The sequence below is a fragment of the Paramormyrops kingsleyae genome, chromosome 14 (genome assembly GCF_048594095.1).
Source record: "Paramormyrops kingsleyae isolate MSU_618 chromosome 14, PKINGS_0.4, whole genome shotgun sequence".
NCBI lineage: Eukaryota > Metazoa > Chordata > Actinopteri > Osteoglossiformes > Mormyridae > Paramormyrops > Paramormyrops kingsleyae.
The window spans coordinates 17,561,837-17,577,117 of NC_132810.1; the positions used below are offsets into that span (position 1 = coordinate 17,561,837).

The 15,281-nt window shown below is 44.6% G+C and overlaps 2 protein-coding genes across 7 annotated transcripts in view; both read left to right on the plus strand.

Moving 5' to 3' along the window:
* The window catches only part of arhgef10 (Rho guanine nucleotide exchange factor (GEF) 10), a 46,323-nt gene extending 41,627 nt beyond the window's left edge, over positions 1-4,696 (plus strand). For all 4 annotated transcript variants that reach the window (XM_023807780.2, XM_023807788.2, XM_023807800.2 and 1 more), the window contains 2 exons: positions 121-243; positions 1,499-4,696. In XM_023807780.2, the coding sequence (XP_023663548.2) occupies positions 121-243; positions 1,499-1,974 (599 nt within the window). In that variant the 3' untranslated portion in view covers positions 1,975-4,696. The remainder of the gene's footprint in view (positions 1-120; positions 244-1,498) is intronic.
* A 1,060-nt stretch (positions 4,697-5,756) lies between these two features.
* On the plus strand, positions 5,757-12,924 carry kbtbd11 (kelch repeat and BTB (POZ) domain containing 11). 3 transcript variants are annotated; one of them, XM_023807935.2, is made up of 3 exons: positions 5,757-5,903; positions 6,277-7,506; positions 8,411-12,924. In XM_023807935.2, exon 3 carries the CDS (start codon positions 8,799-8,801, stop codon positions 10,935-10,937), a length of 2,139 nt encoding a protein of 712 aa, XP_023663703.1. In that variant the 5' UTR covers positions 5,757-5,903; positions 6,277-7,506; positions 8,411-8,798; the 3' UTR covers positions 10,938-12,924. The 3 variants fall into 3 exon arrangements, with proteins under 3 accessions (XP_023663703.1, XP_023663713.1, XP_023663722.1); XM_023807945.2 differs by having other exon boundaries at positions 7,236-7,506; XM_023807954.2 differs by having other exon boundaries at positions 7,394-7,506.
* Positions 12,925-15,281: the final 2,357 nt, after the last annotated feature.

The following is a 15,281-nucleotide window of genomic DNA, read 5'->3' on the forward strand; positions in this document are numbered from 1 at the left end:
TTTTAATACCACGATAAATATACAGATGCGTGCTGTAGTGTAAACATGCGGATTATCCAGCAGCCACTGTGTCTCCAGTCCTGAGCCTAACTTTTTTGTTTCTCCTCATCTGTCCCCCAGGACACCAGAGGGTGACTGTAAGCTGCCTCCTGACCTGTCCTGGCCTCCTCCTGGTGGGGACCAACCTGGGGGTGACCGTAGCGCTCTCTGTGCCCCGGCTGCAGGGCATCCCCAAGGTCACAGGTGGGCTCCCCCCCCCCCCCCCCCAAGGGGATCACCGTAACTCCATAAAGCACCAACGGCTCAGCCATAAATCACAGGGCGTCGGGCGGGAGAGGGGGAGCTCCGTGCTCTTCAAGGCTTTTATTACCCCCCCCCACACACACACACACACACACACTATTGTCCTGGGACCCTTAACTTTGGAAAATATGCTTCTGGTTGTTACGTAAATGTTCCTTTCTCTGAAATTCCCGCGTAACAGACTCATATTACATGGAGAGGATTAAGGTGGGTAAATCGCAACAGGGCAGTTGCCGCTTGCACAGCTCCTCCGACAGGACTTGCCCACGCCGCTGCACACTTATCGGAGCGACTTTGGTCACCGGTCCTTTCTTACACTTATTCCCTTAATGGACAAGGTGGCTCAGAGACACACCAATCCTGCTTTGTAGTAGTAACAAAGGAAACTCCCTAGCGACCTTCTTATAGTCCCTCTGACATCACCGGCGGGGGCAGCAGGCGCCCTCTGACATCACCGGCAGGGACAGCAGGCGCCCTCTGACATCACCGGCGGGGACAGCAGGCGCCCTGTGACATCACCGGCGGGGACAGCAGGCGCCCTCTATCAGGGACGTTTGGACTTTCACACAGCACTGAGTCACCCTCTGAATGGTGCTGAATGGGCCGTAGCGAACTGTAGTGCTGCCTCCCACCCTCCATCCATATCCACACTCATACTGCACCCCCCCCATTTTACCATGTGACATAACACACGAGCGGCGTTGCTCAGTTCAGAGCTGTTCCCCACGCCATCTCTAAGCACTCAAGCCACTCTGAGAATGCATCATCCTTCTTGAGCTTCCGTAATTCCAGGCCAGATACACCGTTCTATTTATACAAATTGGTGAAGTCGATTAGACGTTTGCATTGGAAATCTGGGATTGAACAGGTTCTGTTCCTTCTGCATGCAGATGGCAGCACGGCTGCATTTATTTCAGGCCGGTTAATTTGCCGTTAAGGCCACATCTGGGTGGATCCGTCTGCTGAGGTTTAGACTCCGCTGGATTGGGGCCCAGAGGAGGGAGATCCCTGTGGATCTGTTGCTCCAGTTTGCTGTGGGAACCAGGCGTGTACTGTGGTGTGGGGGTTCCTCTCAGTGTGTGCTGGGCTTTTCAGACCCCAGGCCAAATCCTGCTCCATGTATTTCTCATTGTCTTCTGTGCTTCTGTATCTGTTGCACGAGGTGAGTGTCACATCCTGTGCATCTGGTGTGCAGGTCGCGGCATGGTGTCCTACCACGCTCACAACGGCCCTGTTAAGTTCCTCACCATGGCGACAGCAGTGAGTAACCGACCCCCGGAGAGCCAGGCCGTTGCTACACCCAGCCAAGAGGCCCGGGATGGGGAGGAGGCCAGCTCCCCGTCCGGGGGCCCGACTGCGGAACGAGGCGTGTGGCTGGGGGAGGCAGGTGGCTCCATAGAAGCCAGCTCCTCGTCCTCCTCCTGTGGCTCCTTAGCTGTGTCTCAGAGCTCCCTGGAACACAGGCCTGAGGACAGCGCCATCTATGACCTGCTCAACGACCCCGCCCACGTGCACGAGCATAAGCGAAGCCACAAGGTGAGCATCAGCTCGGTGCTGGTGGTCTCAGGCGGCCTGGGGCACCGGCGGGTCAACCGGAAGACCAAGCAGTCACGGCAGGAAGAGACCGTGTCCACCATCATGGTTTGGCAGATCCCACTGCTCAGCGCCTGAGGGGGGAGACGTCCGTCACCAGCTCATCCATCCCTCTGTGCTCTCCATCATCGTCTGTCTCTGTCTTCATGATGGCATCACTTTTCTCACTCGACGTACATTGTTGTAGCAGAATCCCGGTTCGCTTTTCACACACAAGTCGAGAGTTGACCTCGGTGCTGTGGGCATTTCCAAGCACGACCGGACTGATAAATTTGGCAGAGCAGCTGGTGAGTGCAGATAATTGGAAAGGGAAGGCAAACATTTGGGCTTGCAGAAACCCTTGGTACCAGGAGTTTTGGCACACTTTCTGCTTAGACACCGGACCATGTGACATCTTGGTGTGGTGTGCAGGGATCAAGAACACACACGCAAGCTCTTTATATCGTCAAACATGTTTTTGCCATCAACTGACTCCTTCCTTGTCTGTGAATTAAGCAAGGAGAACCTGAACTCTTGAAATACCACTTAAATGTCCTTAATATCAATTTTATTTCTGCTGAACCTGTTCATCCGTTACTACCTTAACACTTCTAATGTTCTGCCATTTGCTAAATTCCATGTCATTCCCGCTTCAGATGAACATTTGTCGTCAACAGAGTTCTGAAACTCGGTGACTGGTAGACATTATGGAGGAATGATCACTGTGTCCAAAGTTTGGTGGGAACCCAAGTGTGGATCTGATACCAGGACAGGGAGGCAACGAGAGAAGGTTTCTGCAGGGTGTATTGCTGTTAAGGGTGGCGCAGACTTCCTGTCTGACACTTGGTGATGAAGAGGATTTTCTTTGCTTTAATCAGGAGGCAGAACAGAACATGTTAATGACAAACTTGTACTGGCAAGGTATATGTTTGCATAGATGTTCGTTCCCCTTTTGGCAACGTGGAACCAATAACAGGGATTTTTTTTCTGGACTGCTGTTTTTCGCATCCAGTAGAAAACATTCAACATTCAAGTTTACATGAGGCTTACAAATGGCTCACATTTTGCTTCTTGCTATTGGCTCACAGGTTCACCAATGACTGATGCCCTTGTGGACGTGAAGCATGATGGGAAATTCTGGCTGGCCAGATATCTTAATACTGTAGTTTAGTTGGGGGTGCTTTTTTCACTTCTCATTACAAAAAGGTAAACACTTTGTTCCAAGAGTGGACCCACAGTGTTTAAATTTGAGATTCATAAGGTTCCCCAATTAATATTTAGTCTTTATTGTATTTAAAATGTAAGAGCTTTAAAGTAAAAGGACTGTTGTATGTGTTAATGTTGAATTGCATTAACAAAGTTGCAATGAGAGCAATATTTTGTTTGCGACCGCGGTTATTGTGCCAGAGTGTGAACCGTTGGGTTGTCAGCATTTTCTGTTAGCTAACATCCAACTGTTAGCGGTATCTGACTGATATGGGATAAGCCGGCAGCTTTGCAGCAGTATAAAAGGCACTTTAAGAAGGAAAGACACCAAGGGCATTGCCTTTTTAGAGCTCACTATAGCGGGAGTTAAAAATCGCCAAATCGGATGCATTCCCACAGGCTGATTCAGATTAACTGCCAAACGGAATAAACTAATCCAAAGTGACTTCACATTGATCAGCTTAATTTAAGCTGCCAGCTCAAGACTTGCAGGATCAGGATCCTACCCAACCATTAGTGATGTCCAGTCCCAACTGCAACTCCTGACCTTTTGAGCCTGCAGCTGATAAGGCCCAAGTTGAGGGAAGAAATTGATCAAAAGGGAAAAAAACAGTTGACCAACTGTTGTTTGCATTATTCTTTAAAAGCTTTACAGCTGTGGACCACATTGTGTATGTAACACCAGTTATGTGTGTGTGAATGTGCATTTGCAATAAAAACACAAGTACATACATGAAATGCATTGACATCATTTCATTCATGCATTTTATTAATAACTTTTGGGACAGCTGCTACCTCTTATGTAATTACTACAGTGATTATATAATCCAACCCTGTAACCCTTCTTCAACATGCATTTAGCAGTCATTTTTATCCAAAGCAACTTACATTTGAGAGAGTGAATGTAAGCGATTGGGGTTAAGGACCTTGCTCAAGGGCCCAACGCTGACATCACTCTGCTGACCTCGGGTTTTGAGCCAGCAACCAGCCAATCACAGACACCGAGGCCTAATCTGCAGACCCACACGGCATGGACGGTACCCTCACCTGCACCCACACTGTGCCAGTGCAGCTTGCCGGCAGGAAGGTGTTCATTTCACACTATGCCTGTGTGCTGGAAAAACACGCTGCCAGGAGCCGGGCTAACAGCAAACTGGACCCGTTCTGATTCGCAGCATCTCCTCACAGGGTCAGTGCAGCATGGAGAGGCCTTTCTGTGCTTACAACTCGCTGGGCTGCCACCCCGTCCACTTCATGCCCGCCATTGACGGTACATCTGATTAAATCGTTGTGCCTGAGTGCGAATGTGTTGGATTGTTTGTCATTAATAGCTAGAAGGAAATTCACGTCCTGCAGCTTTTCAGAGTCTTGTCATGGATTCCTCCACCATTCCAGTTTGCCGTCTGCTATATGGCCAGGCTGGTTACCCTCACCCTATTGACTTAATCGATACCTACTTCAAATGACCTGCGCTAACCAGATTATCTGCAGGAGAGCAGAGGGTTACACATCGTGCCCATGCAATGCCCTTATTGTGCCCAGCATTTGCATTCTCTGTATATGTTGATTTTACCACCCACACATTACTCAGAATAAAAAGGCTCTTCTCACCGAAGACCAATGGCATTAGGATTTGCATTTGTACTGTACAGTGTGGTTTCCATAACTCTCATGTCTTCCTTCATTGCATAGTCCATCCAGCTTCTGTGGCTGTGTTCATGTACGACAGCCTGGGCACCGCTGTCTGTCTAAGGGCGTTTCTGCCATTTCATTGTTCTTGGTTTGTACCACAACGTTCAAGAGCAAACCACCCTGCCATTATGAAGGAGAGTGCTGTTGGTTCTGTTCTGTAGACCGCAATTTAGCAGTGATACTCAAGGAAGTTCTAAAGAAAAGCCTTTTGGTCTCGTAAAGTGTGCAAATCTATTGACTTATTAGAAGTAAAATAGCTGGATTAGTTAATTGCCCCCCTCCAGTAACATGATCTATAGAGTTTTTGTCCAAAAAATTCTCCTAGTGTTCTCTGTGCCTGTGGGGCAAAGCCAACTGATCCGGTTGTAGGCGGCTTGACTGGGGAAAAACTAAGGTGGCAACATGGGATCACGTGTACCTTCAAAGCAGCAGCACGGGGGTTCCTATTGCTGTTTAGGAAGCAAGATGGAACGCTAGACTCCCATAAAGAACAACATTAGTCCCAATCTGAACTGAACTCATCTCTCGCTGTTGTACCATCATCAGCCCAACATCTGGCCTTAGCTATTTTCATCTTTTTGATAGTGACAGTTCTTTGTTGTGAAGTAGTGGTGGCCTCCTTTGGTTAATTTTCCATCCCCAGGAATTATGTAACCACGCAAGCATGCATTTATCAGGGAGCTTCTTGTCGTGGCTGTTTATTTGCGGACGAGCAAACAACCATATCACGTCTTATTATAGGCATCTTAATAACCGCTCACAGCAACTGAACCGCGGTTCTAATTACACGTTTTCCGCTGCTAGTGTAGCTTTTACTGCTTAAATCTTAAGTCTTTATCACCCGTGGCATTTATTCCACGAGAACCACCGCACGAATTTAGACGCTGAGCAAAAGTACAGTAAAGACAAATTCAATGGAGGAATATTGTACAAAAGACCCGGTAATTATTATAATTTCTTTACGTTGACACGTACGAGGACTGGTAACGTGCGTTCGTAAGACGTATGACCGGAAGAGAGCAAAGTGAGGATGCAGGCAGCGCGTATAGTTTAATTGTTTTTTTAGTTGGTTAACTTCTCAGCCGAAAGCTCCCCTTCTGTTACGTTTGAGAGTGTGCGTGGATATACAAGTAAGTGTTGCATTACAGACAATTTTTATTAGTTACTTAAGCACTTACCAATAACTGCATTACTTCCCTAAGTTGTGGATGGGGTATTTAATTGTAATTCCCTGATTTCATTAATACTTCGTTTAAGTTATTCCTGTTTACATTGGTATTCCATTTAATTCACGAGTGTGATGCATTTAACCGGATATATATATGTTATTTGCCTTTTATGTTACCAGTAGCGATGTGCAGCCGCTAAATAAGTATGTTAAAGTGCGTAAGATTGATTGATTGATTGTATTATGGGATGTGTTGCACTGGGTTCATTAGGTGAGAGTATAAACCTTATTATGTTGATGGTATAGTGTTTAATTTAAGTTTGTATTCATTTTAGAACCACACTCACAGATGTTTTGCGCATGTACCACTATTCCTGGGTTCTACGCATAATTCCCATGCAAGTAGGCCTAAACCAACTATGGACTAGTCAATGGTGTCTGACTCTTCATATTAAGTTCAGTATACATTCACAGTCCTGACCGACTGTCCGCAGCGTTTCTATTTCACCTGAACCAAGTGTCATTTAGATCAAGTCACCCTACAGTTCAAATATATTAACCCGTGTAAGTACCACGAGATCAACCGCTGTCTATTAATAGTCTGGTGTTCTAAATAATCGTAAGGAACTGGTTATACGTGTAGGTCACTGCATAGTTCCTTTAAGCCACTGGTCTTGTAGAGTTTTCGAGGTATGTTACACTGGAGAACCTTTGGACGCAAACTATAAGAAATAAGCAACAGAAAGGTAACGACTATGACATCCTAGACTCTATTTTGTGTATATGATTTATATAGCCAAAGGAAAAATCACACCTTTGATTTCAGCCGTCATTACTTGCAGTGTTGCGAAGATGGTGTTTTAAAACAAAAACAAAAAGATGGTAGCAGACATAAATTTACATAAAAAGTCAAGGCGCTCGGAAGAATTCCCACAGAATAGAGGTGGGGGGACAGGCGGCAATGCGCGCTTGTGTAGGAATGGCGCATTTCCCCCGACACGCCCCTACACTGGTGTGTAGGGTTAATACAAAGGAGGTGTGGCTTGCTTCAGTTACAGCTCATCCCTACTGTAAAACCAAAACATTATCTCTTGACTGACACAGCTTACAGCGGACTGTACCCTCACACACATTGGGGTGCTCTTTCTACCGTCCCCGATCGCTGCGGCACACCCACACATGTGCGTGGATATTCGTGATTCAGTACGACCGTGAGCACAAATTAATGGATTAGCTTCTGGGTGAAGTAAAAGAGCATAACGAAACATGTTTGCTCTGTAATCCTGTGGAATAGTGCTCCGGGACTGGACTACAACCCGACGCCAGAGCAAAGCAAGCTTGTATTATTTACTGGCAATCCTGATGTGGAAAGCGGATATAAAGACAGGCGTTAATTACAGTATTCAAAGGAAGACCACTGAAGGAAAGTATTTGGACTGCGATGTTTGCTAGGAACAGCGGCCATACCCAAGTCATCATCACCTTACATAACTGGAATTTGTGTACGGGTAGCGACCAAGACGTTTGATGAACTACCCTTCTCTCCAGCTGCAGTTGGTGCCTACGTGAGTTGTTTCCGTGCTTATTTTTGGAGTCATGCATGAATATTCTTTTTTGTTGTTATTGTTGGTTTGTAAATACAAAAACGAAGGCAAATTTAGAATGCAAGTATAAGTCGTTTTCTTGTACGTGTATATATTGCAAAGGGTTATGAAATATAAGTGATCATTATAATTGCATTATGATGGAAAACGTCTTCATAGCACGGTAACACAAAAGAGTTGTTTTCGTTGAGGATGCCCATTTTCCCATCACGAACATGAGCACTGCAGAGCATGCTTGATGCATTTCCACATCCCAGACGCGGGCAATGAACAATTGCCTCAAATATTAATAGTCAAGCTGTTACCGTGTAATGCACACAGCAATATCTAAACTACCATATCATTTCCAAACGCTCGTGCAATTTTATAACGGAATCTTGGTTTTTATTACTTATTTAATATCTGACCGACTCTTGGTATGAAACCTATAGCTGTGGCGAAGTTCACCAGTGATTTTGAGCATTACCACTTGAGGCACAATAAATCTCTACGTATTAAACGCTGGCATGATAAAATGACGAAGTGTATACGCCAGCTAGTGGATGTTATATTGATAGAAGTTGAGCAACAGCGCCCTCTTTAGTTTTCATGAACCAACGCTGTGAATTATTTATTTGACCCATTTCCTCGATGGCCTTCGGCGCTGTTTTATGATTCAGTCTCTAAACACCCTTTTGTGATTGGTTTACTTTATCGGCAACGTAAATTATTTTGCAAAGTAATTGCATCATCTTTTAAATATAAGAGCACATAATGGTTTTAATGCTATCCCGTAGCTATTTAAATGTTTAAAATCAGATGAATAACACAAATTTAGAAAAAGATCTAGAAAACGTGTGTGACGTTTGTTTTTCTTCCATCTCAGGTTGCGTAGGAAGACTTTGACTCGCAGACAGTTGTGGATAAGAAGCAACGTTGTTTTTTCCACCGATTTTAAAAATAAATTTAAAGTGTGTTTTGTACCACTGTCATACTCCTGACTCCCCAGCCGCACTGTAATAGCCTGTCCTCCTTCAGGTGGGAGACTTCTTGTCGTTTTTTGACGGGAAACAAAGACAGAAGCTGGTGAATGTGAATAACTAGTAGCCTACTTTTCAAAGACTACCCACGAGAAATTAAACGCTTGAAGGAAAAACAAACGACTTCAACCGCAATAATAACAACAACAACCTGTGGCAGTAACAGCCCGAGCAAGTGGCGTGACTTATTACCAACGGATTTAACCCTGAAAGACTGATTTTCCACTTAAGTGAATGAATTATGGTGCGCGTACCTCCGTCCTAAATTTCACTTTCAATTTTTACAAAATGCAGAACGATTTTTCAAGCCGAGGCGCAACCGTAAATTTCGTTACGGGAGTAAAGAATGACGGTGGCCCATATGTATCTGGCTTCGCCGTGGAGGCCGATGCTGACAGACCCGTAAATCAAGGGGAACTTGCGTTTGGCGCGGGCGACGTGCGAGTCCTGCAGGAGAAGCAGGCTTACTGCCGACAGAGAAGCAGGGTGACCAAAGAGCTGGGGGGTGGCGTGGATTCGGTGGGGAGGGGGCACCACAACTGCGACGCCGATCAGCATCCTAACGTGGAAAAAAATCACATCTCCGGTCCCGCCGCAGACCAGGATAATCCAGTTAATAGAAATGGGATAGCGGACGAGTCTGGTGGAGCGCGCATGAAGGTGCCCTGTAGCTTTAGTTCGTCCCTGTGTTTTTCTGGAGGAACCAAAGACGAGGGGGATAGAGCCGCTTCTTTATGTAGGGGCAGTGGGATAGTGCGGAGTCAGTGTCAGGAGGAGGGGCGGGGGACCTCCGCGCCTGTCACTTATTGTGCTTCTGCGGGAGCGCAGCCAGCGCACGGTTTAGGTCATATGGTCAGTGCCTCACAGGGCAATGATCGGAGGGAGGGCGACACGATACGAGGAAACCCGCTCACGCAATCGACCGAAGGACGGTGGGAAAATGGAAACGGAATAACAAGTATCTATTCTTTGAAAGGAGATCCGGATTTAGTGATTGAGGTGTCTGGAAAGAAAATCCAGGCGCATAAATCAGTCCTGGCAGAGAAAAGTGACTATTTCAAAGCACGGCAGTCTAGAGATATTCTTAAAGTGAAGGGACTGAGTTACAAGACATTGACAGTGCTGGTGGAATATATATATTCGTCTCGGATGAACGTGAATAAGGATAATGTCGTTGACGTGATCACCGGGGCGAAGATTCTTCAAATCCCGTGCGCAGTTCAAGCTGCGATGGACACCATGTCGGATCAAATCACCGCCGAGAACTGCTATGAGATTTTAACTATAGCGAAAAAGCAAAGGTTAAACGAGCTGAAGGAGACGGCGTATCGTTTCATGAGTGACAACTTTCTGCAGATTTTAAAGGACCCCGCGGTATATGGGCGTCTGACGGGATCGGAGAGAGACCTCATCCTCAAAACGAGAATGGAAGGAAAGAAGTCTGTGATGGTGGCCGAAATAAACGACGTTTACGACCGTGTGGGGAGCAGACCTCAGAGCCGGAATAACAGCCGTCCACAGAGCCCGCTATCCGTGGCTTCGTTTGAAGAAAACCATATGATATATTATTATAACGAGAAGACTAAAGACTGGAGATCGCTGACTATGATGCCCGAAGATATAAACACAAAGGGCTGTGGGATTTGCACAATGTATAACTATTTATTTGTAGCGGGTGGAATAAAAGGCTCCGGGGACAAAGGGAAGCTGTCGGATAAGGTGTTCTGCTACAATCCCGTCACGGACGCCTGGAGCGAAATCAAACCCCTGAACCAAGCGCGGTCACAGCTGAAGCTGGTGTCGATGGACGGCTTTCTGTACGCTATAGGAGGAGAGTGCCTGTTTACGGTGGAAAAATACGACCCCCGTATGGACAGGTGGACTACGGTGGCACCCCTGCCCAAAGGAGCGTTTGCTGTGGCTCACGAAGCGACAACCTGCAACGGCGAGATGTACGTGTCTGGCGGCTCGCTCTTTTATCGCCTCCTCAAATACGACCCCAAAAGGGACGAGTGGCAGGAGTGTCCGTACAACAACAGCAGGAAGAAGTCCACGGACATGGTGGCCTTCAAGAGCTTCATCTATAGGTTCGACGTGAACCGCGATCACGGCGTCAACGTGTTCAAGTACAACACCATAGTGAAAATGTGGCACGACAGCGCGTCCCTGGCGCAGGCGAACCCCCTGCCTTTCAGGTGCGCGGTCATGGCGAACTGCATCTACTGCGTGAATAAAACGCAGACGCTCCGATTCGTAGTGGGGGAAGATGATGCCCATTTTGAGGAGGAACCGTTGAAAGCCCCCTTTGAGGCCAAGGGCGTCCTCTTTCCCTTTATCCTAAGTGTACCCGAGAGGTTGGACCGGAACACGTAGTCAGTGTAATATAAAGGTTAATGCGCGCCTGGCTTTTCGAAAGTAGTTGAGACTGTGGACAGGAGCAGTTAAAAAAAAAAAAAAAAAAAACCCAGCCGTGTTTAATGTTCAAAATTAACTTCAGTTTCACGCAAATATCTACATATATTTTTTGCATGGAGAATGGGAACATATAAAACACGACCAGGCCTTAAAAAACGACGTAACTTGTGTCGGATTTAAGTATACATTTGAAATGGTTTCAATTACAATAACAATATATTTGCGGTTCATTTGATGTATTTTTCTTGTGCACGTTTAGTACCTCTGTTAAAACAGTAAGAATAGACTCAGTGTCTGGAAAATCCTGATTGGTAACATTCGTATAAACCTAAAAATATTACGCGGGGGTATCAGAGTAGCTGTAATCCGCGCAAAGTAACCCTCGGTCTAACAGCAGTGCTTCGTGATCCTAGTCACCATCACAAACCTATGCAAACCAGCGAGACTATCAGGGAATCTCGCCTTACTTCGAGGAATACAGGCCCATGTAACTTAATTATTTGTTTAAAAGGCGTAAAATATCCTGTTAAAATGTTTATGTGATAATGCATAATGAAATTGGATGAACATCGGAGCCTAATATCAATTTGTAAACTTAATGAGAAATTATAAATATTTGGATTCCAGCTGAGTCGGCATGGCCTGCATGCACGAATAAGCAAGATTATTAAGTGGGATCAAAAAGAAAGCGTGACGAATTTGTTTTTGTCTGTTTTTATTGCCATGTTGCTGTCGTGATCCGGGGTAGGCCTATGAATCTGAGCAGACATTCCTCAACTCCGCCATCCGTGCTACTAACTAAATTATTCACTTAAGCATATTGAGCAAATTCCAGGCTGCATAAGGATGTTAAGGATAAACATTTAAGACGTAAATGCTGAACTTTATACGATTTTTGCTAAGCTAAAAATGTAACGTGAAGCAATAATCTGTAGGCTACCTGTACCACAATATCTCTAAAAGACACAACAGTTTTTGGAGCCGGGCGATTTATTTAAAGATTTTTTTTTTAATAAAATTAAGTGATAGTGATTATGTAAAAAAAAAAAAATGTTTTAATATAGAGTCGAAGCTGACACTGTCACAAACGTTAACTGCGTCTAGTTGCACAAAACAGCCCAAGCTGCACAGCGCGCCATCGCGTACTGCTCCGTCTTAAAGCGGGAATGAACTGTCACTTTCTGGGACTACAAGACTGTTTTACGGAGACACGGGGGTTCACTTTCCTTCCAACAATAAGACGCACTGAACACACAAAGCCATTTAACACCCCCTCCCAGGTGGAAATCTTCCCTTAACTCACACTGTCCAGCTTTCTTCTGTTGTACACCAAGTAGAAGCAGGCATGGTAAACCTCAAAAAAGTTTAATTTCTGCTCTTCTCTACCAAGAAAAAAACTGAAAGCACTTTTACCGCAGCTTCAACTTCTAACACATCGCCTCCATAAGCCAAACACGTATTAAGATCTGGGTTTGCGCTTAGAGGATGGTACGTGTGATGCCGCAGTTTTCTCTTTCAGTTCGATTTTATAGGTGGAATTCCCACCTTCCTGCATCTACGCGACGTTTCGTTCAATTTAACTCGATAAAAAAATCTTCTGCAGAGAAGCAAAAAGGTTAGATTTTAAGTGTCAGGATTTTGTGTTTTTTTGTTGTTTTTTTTCTAACAGATGTGGATGTGACAGATTTGTTGAAGCTGTTTTTTTATATTTTGCTGTCTGGCTTCAATGTGGAGGACGTGGACTGTAGAATGCGGCTTGCTGTTTAAAGAAATTACTAGAAAAAAAGCATTATTTTGAAAGTGTAGAGCCCATATCCTTCTTACCATAAACTTTATTTAATAACAGTTATAACGCATTATAGCTTTTAAATTTTATGCTTTTAAATTGTCAGATGTTGTATTTCAGTCAAAATTATGTGCACAAAATAAAAAAAACTCATTTTCATGTACTGTTTCTTATTCGATATGTGATTATTGAAAATGTCCATTGCTGTGGCCCCAGTAAACAGTTGGCGCATTCAAACAGGGAACATAAACCTCGCCAACACAATCCATATGCACTCTAAGATTCAGGAAATTGCCAAAGAAGCATATCTGATAAGACTTCCAAAGAATCCTTGCCTTGTTATATAAATGCTCAGAGTAAAAATTATCTAGCACCTGGCATCTGAAATTTGGTGTTGACCAACTCGCCAAGTATTGGTTTCTTGGCATCTATAAGCTTTTGGTTCACCTTGACTTCTGTGAGTAGATAGATGTGCATTTAGACTTCGTGAGGTTAATGTAGAGTGATTTTTTTTTTTTAATGATTTTGTCCATTCCCCCAGTTTCCAGTTTGAAGGTTGAGGGTTTTTCCATGCTTTCTGTTCAAACCGTAAATACAAAAGCACATTCCTTTCAGATTGACTCACTGTGGTTTCAGGTTTGGGTGGGAGAATGTTCTGGAGAGTTCTTTTCTGGTCTGGTGCTCAACTAGCACACAAATACGACCAACGTGGCAGTGAACGTTCTGAATTTCCTCACCTCACCAAGCAGAGCGAAATATCTCAAGGGGCCGTTAGTGTTGGAGCAATTCCCTGGTCGCTGTGTAGAGATTTGTTCTAATTTAATATCTCATACTTTGGCAGTGCCTCATGCTGTCCGCATTGGGTAAAAGCATGGACTCATCAATATTGGAAATGGACTTCTGGCTATAGTGACAGATGATAATAAAAGTTAAATAGTTTTTCAAAAGCATGTCCTTGGGTGACTTGTGCCTTAAAAATAAATTAAAACAATATAATAAAGTTGTGTACTCAAAATCCAGAAAGTGCCGGAATACTTGGATGGATTCCCATTGATGTATTTGGATACGTTTGTGCCAAATTACCACAGACTTTGTGAATTGCATCATTGTTACACAAGCAGCCTGGTTTGCCCAGTGCATCCAGGGTAATCTCAGCTTCTCAGTAAGTGACTAGACAATCCTGATGTGGTAGGCTATAACTTTTAAGGGTTGCATGTTAAACCTGTTTGAATGTCAGAGGGTTTTGCGCTGCTTCACGGTGGTGAAGAGGTTGGGTCCTTCATGTTTTGATCTCCTGCAGTGAAAGCTAAATTTACATCTTCATTTCTTGCACTTGCTATAGTTTTGACTTGCAAGCTTGTCCTGGGGCAGTTTTTTTGCTTCCAATACAAATTTTCTGTGTTCACTGGGAAGTTTTCTAACATTGGTTGCATTTTTTTGTTTGTTTTATTCCACTCTTTTGACCTGTATCCTGCTAACTAACAAAGTGTACATCCTGACATGCAATAAAAACAAAACAAAAAAAAAAAACATTAATTTGCTTGCTCAGTAGAAGACTGCTTCATGACTGTGAGGGTTTTTACTCCAAAAAGTATTCTGAAGGAATATTATTTCCTTTTCTGTAAATGCTGTGTGTCCATGCTGTTTGCGATGCCAAAACGTCAGCCTGAAACCATAATCCAATTTGTTTATTTGTGGGGTCACAAACCGCTTGGCAAAGTAGGAGATCCCAGGAGAAGCCTGCAAAAGCGGAATTTCAAACATCAAAGTGCCAAAGTGTGTTTTGTCCGTGTGCCTTTTCATGGACACCATACGGTGTTAAAAAGAACTGGCAGACAGGTTGGTAGGTCAAAGCCAAGGAAGACGTGTCTGTGGTGCAAAAATAATCCCCCCCAAGGGGGGGGTGGGTGTTAACCGTGCAAAGCCACAGATGTCCATGAACCACCTGCGGAACAGAATTCTCTCTTCCTCTAATCCTCAAACTGCCGATGATCACGGAAATACCGAATGGGATGTGAACCAGTGCCACACCGGTGTGCCAGCTAGTGGCGCCAATGTGTAGGGATGCCTATGATCCTACTATGGATATAGCATGTACTGTATGAATGGCAGGAACTTGTGATCCCCAGTGCATTATCGGTATTTTTCATTATTCATCTTTGTTTTATCATTACAGTGGTCACAGTTGACTTAGAGTAATTACATAAGTTCTATTGAAATATATATGCCTGATACAGTGTCACATTTATTATATTTAATATTTAGCGAGGGTAGCAGAACTACAGCATAACAAAACCACCTTATGGTCTCTGCCCTAGATGGGTGTGTATCAGTATCAGTTACAGTTCTTACAGCCGGGGTCAGGCTGGGGTCAATTTGCATTTTAAATAGACTTCAAACCCCATCAAGCCCAATGATTTGGCTCATAAGTGGATTAGCTGTCTGTTGTTTTCTGGTCTGACATGGAGAGGAGCTTTAGGGAAAAGCATGAGAGCCACATGGGACCTGAACCATGG

Bases quoted from the DNA above. Each gene is read 5' to 3' on its own strand.
- kbtbd11 (XM_023807935.2), top strand. From the start codon at position 8,799: ATGAATTATGGTGCGCGTACCTCCGTCCTAAATTTCACTTTCAATTTT.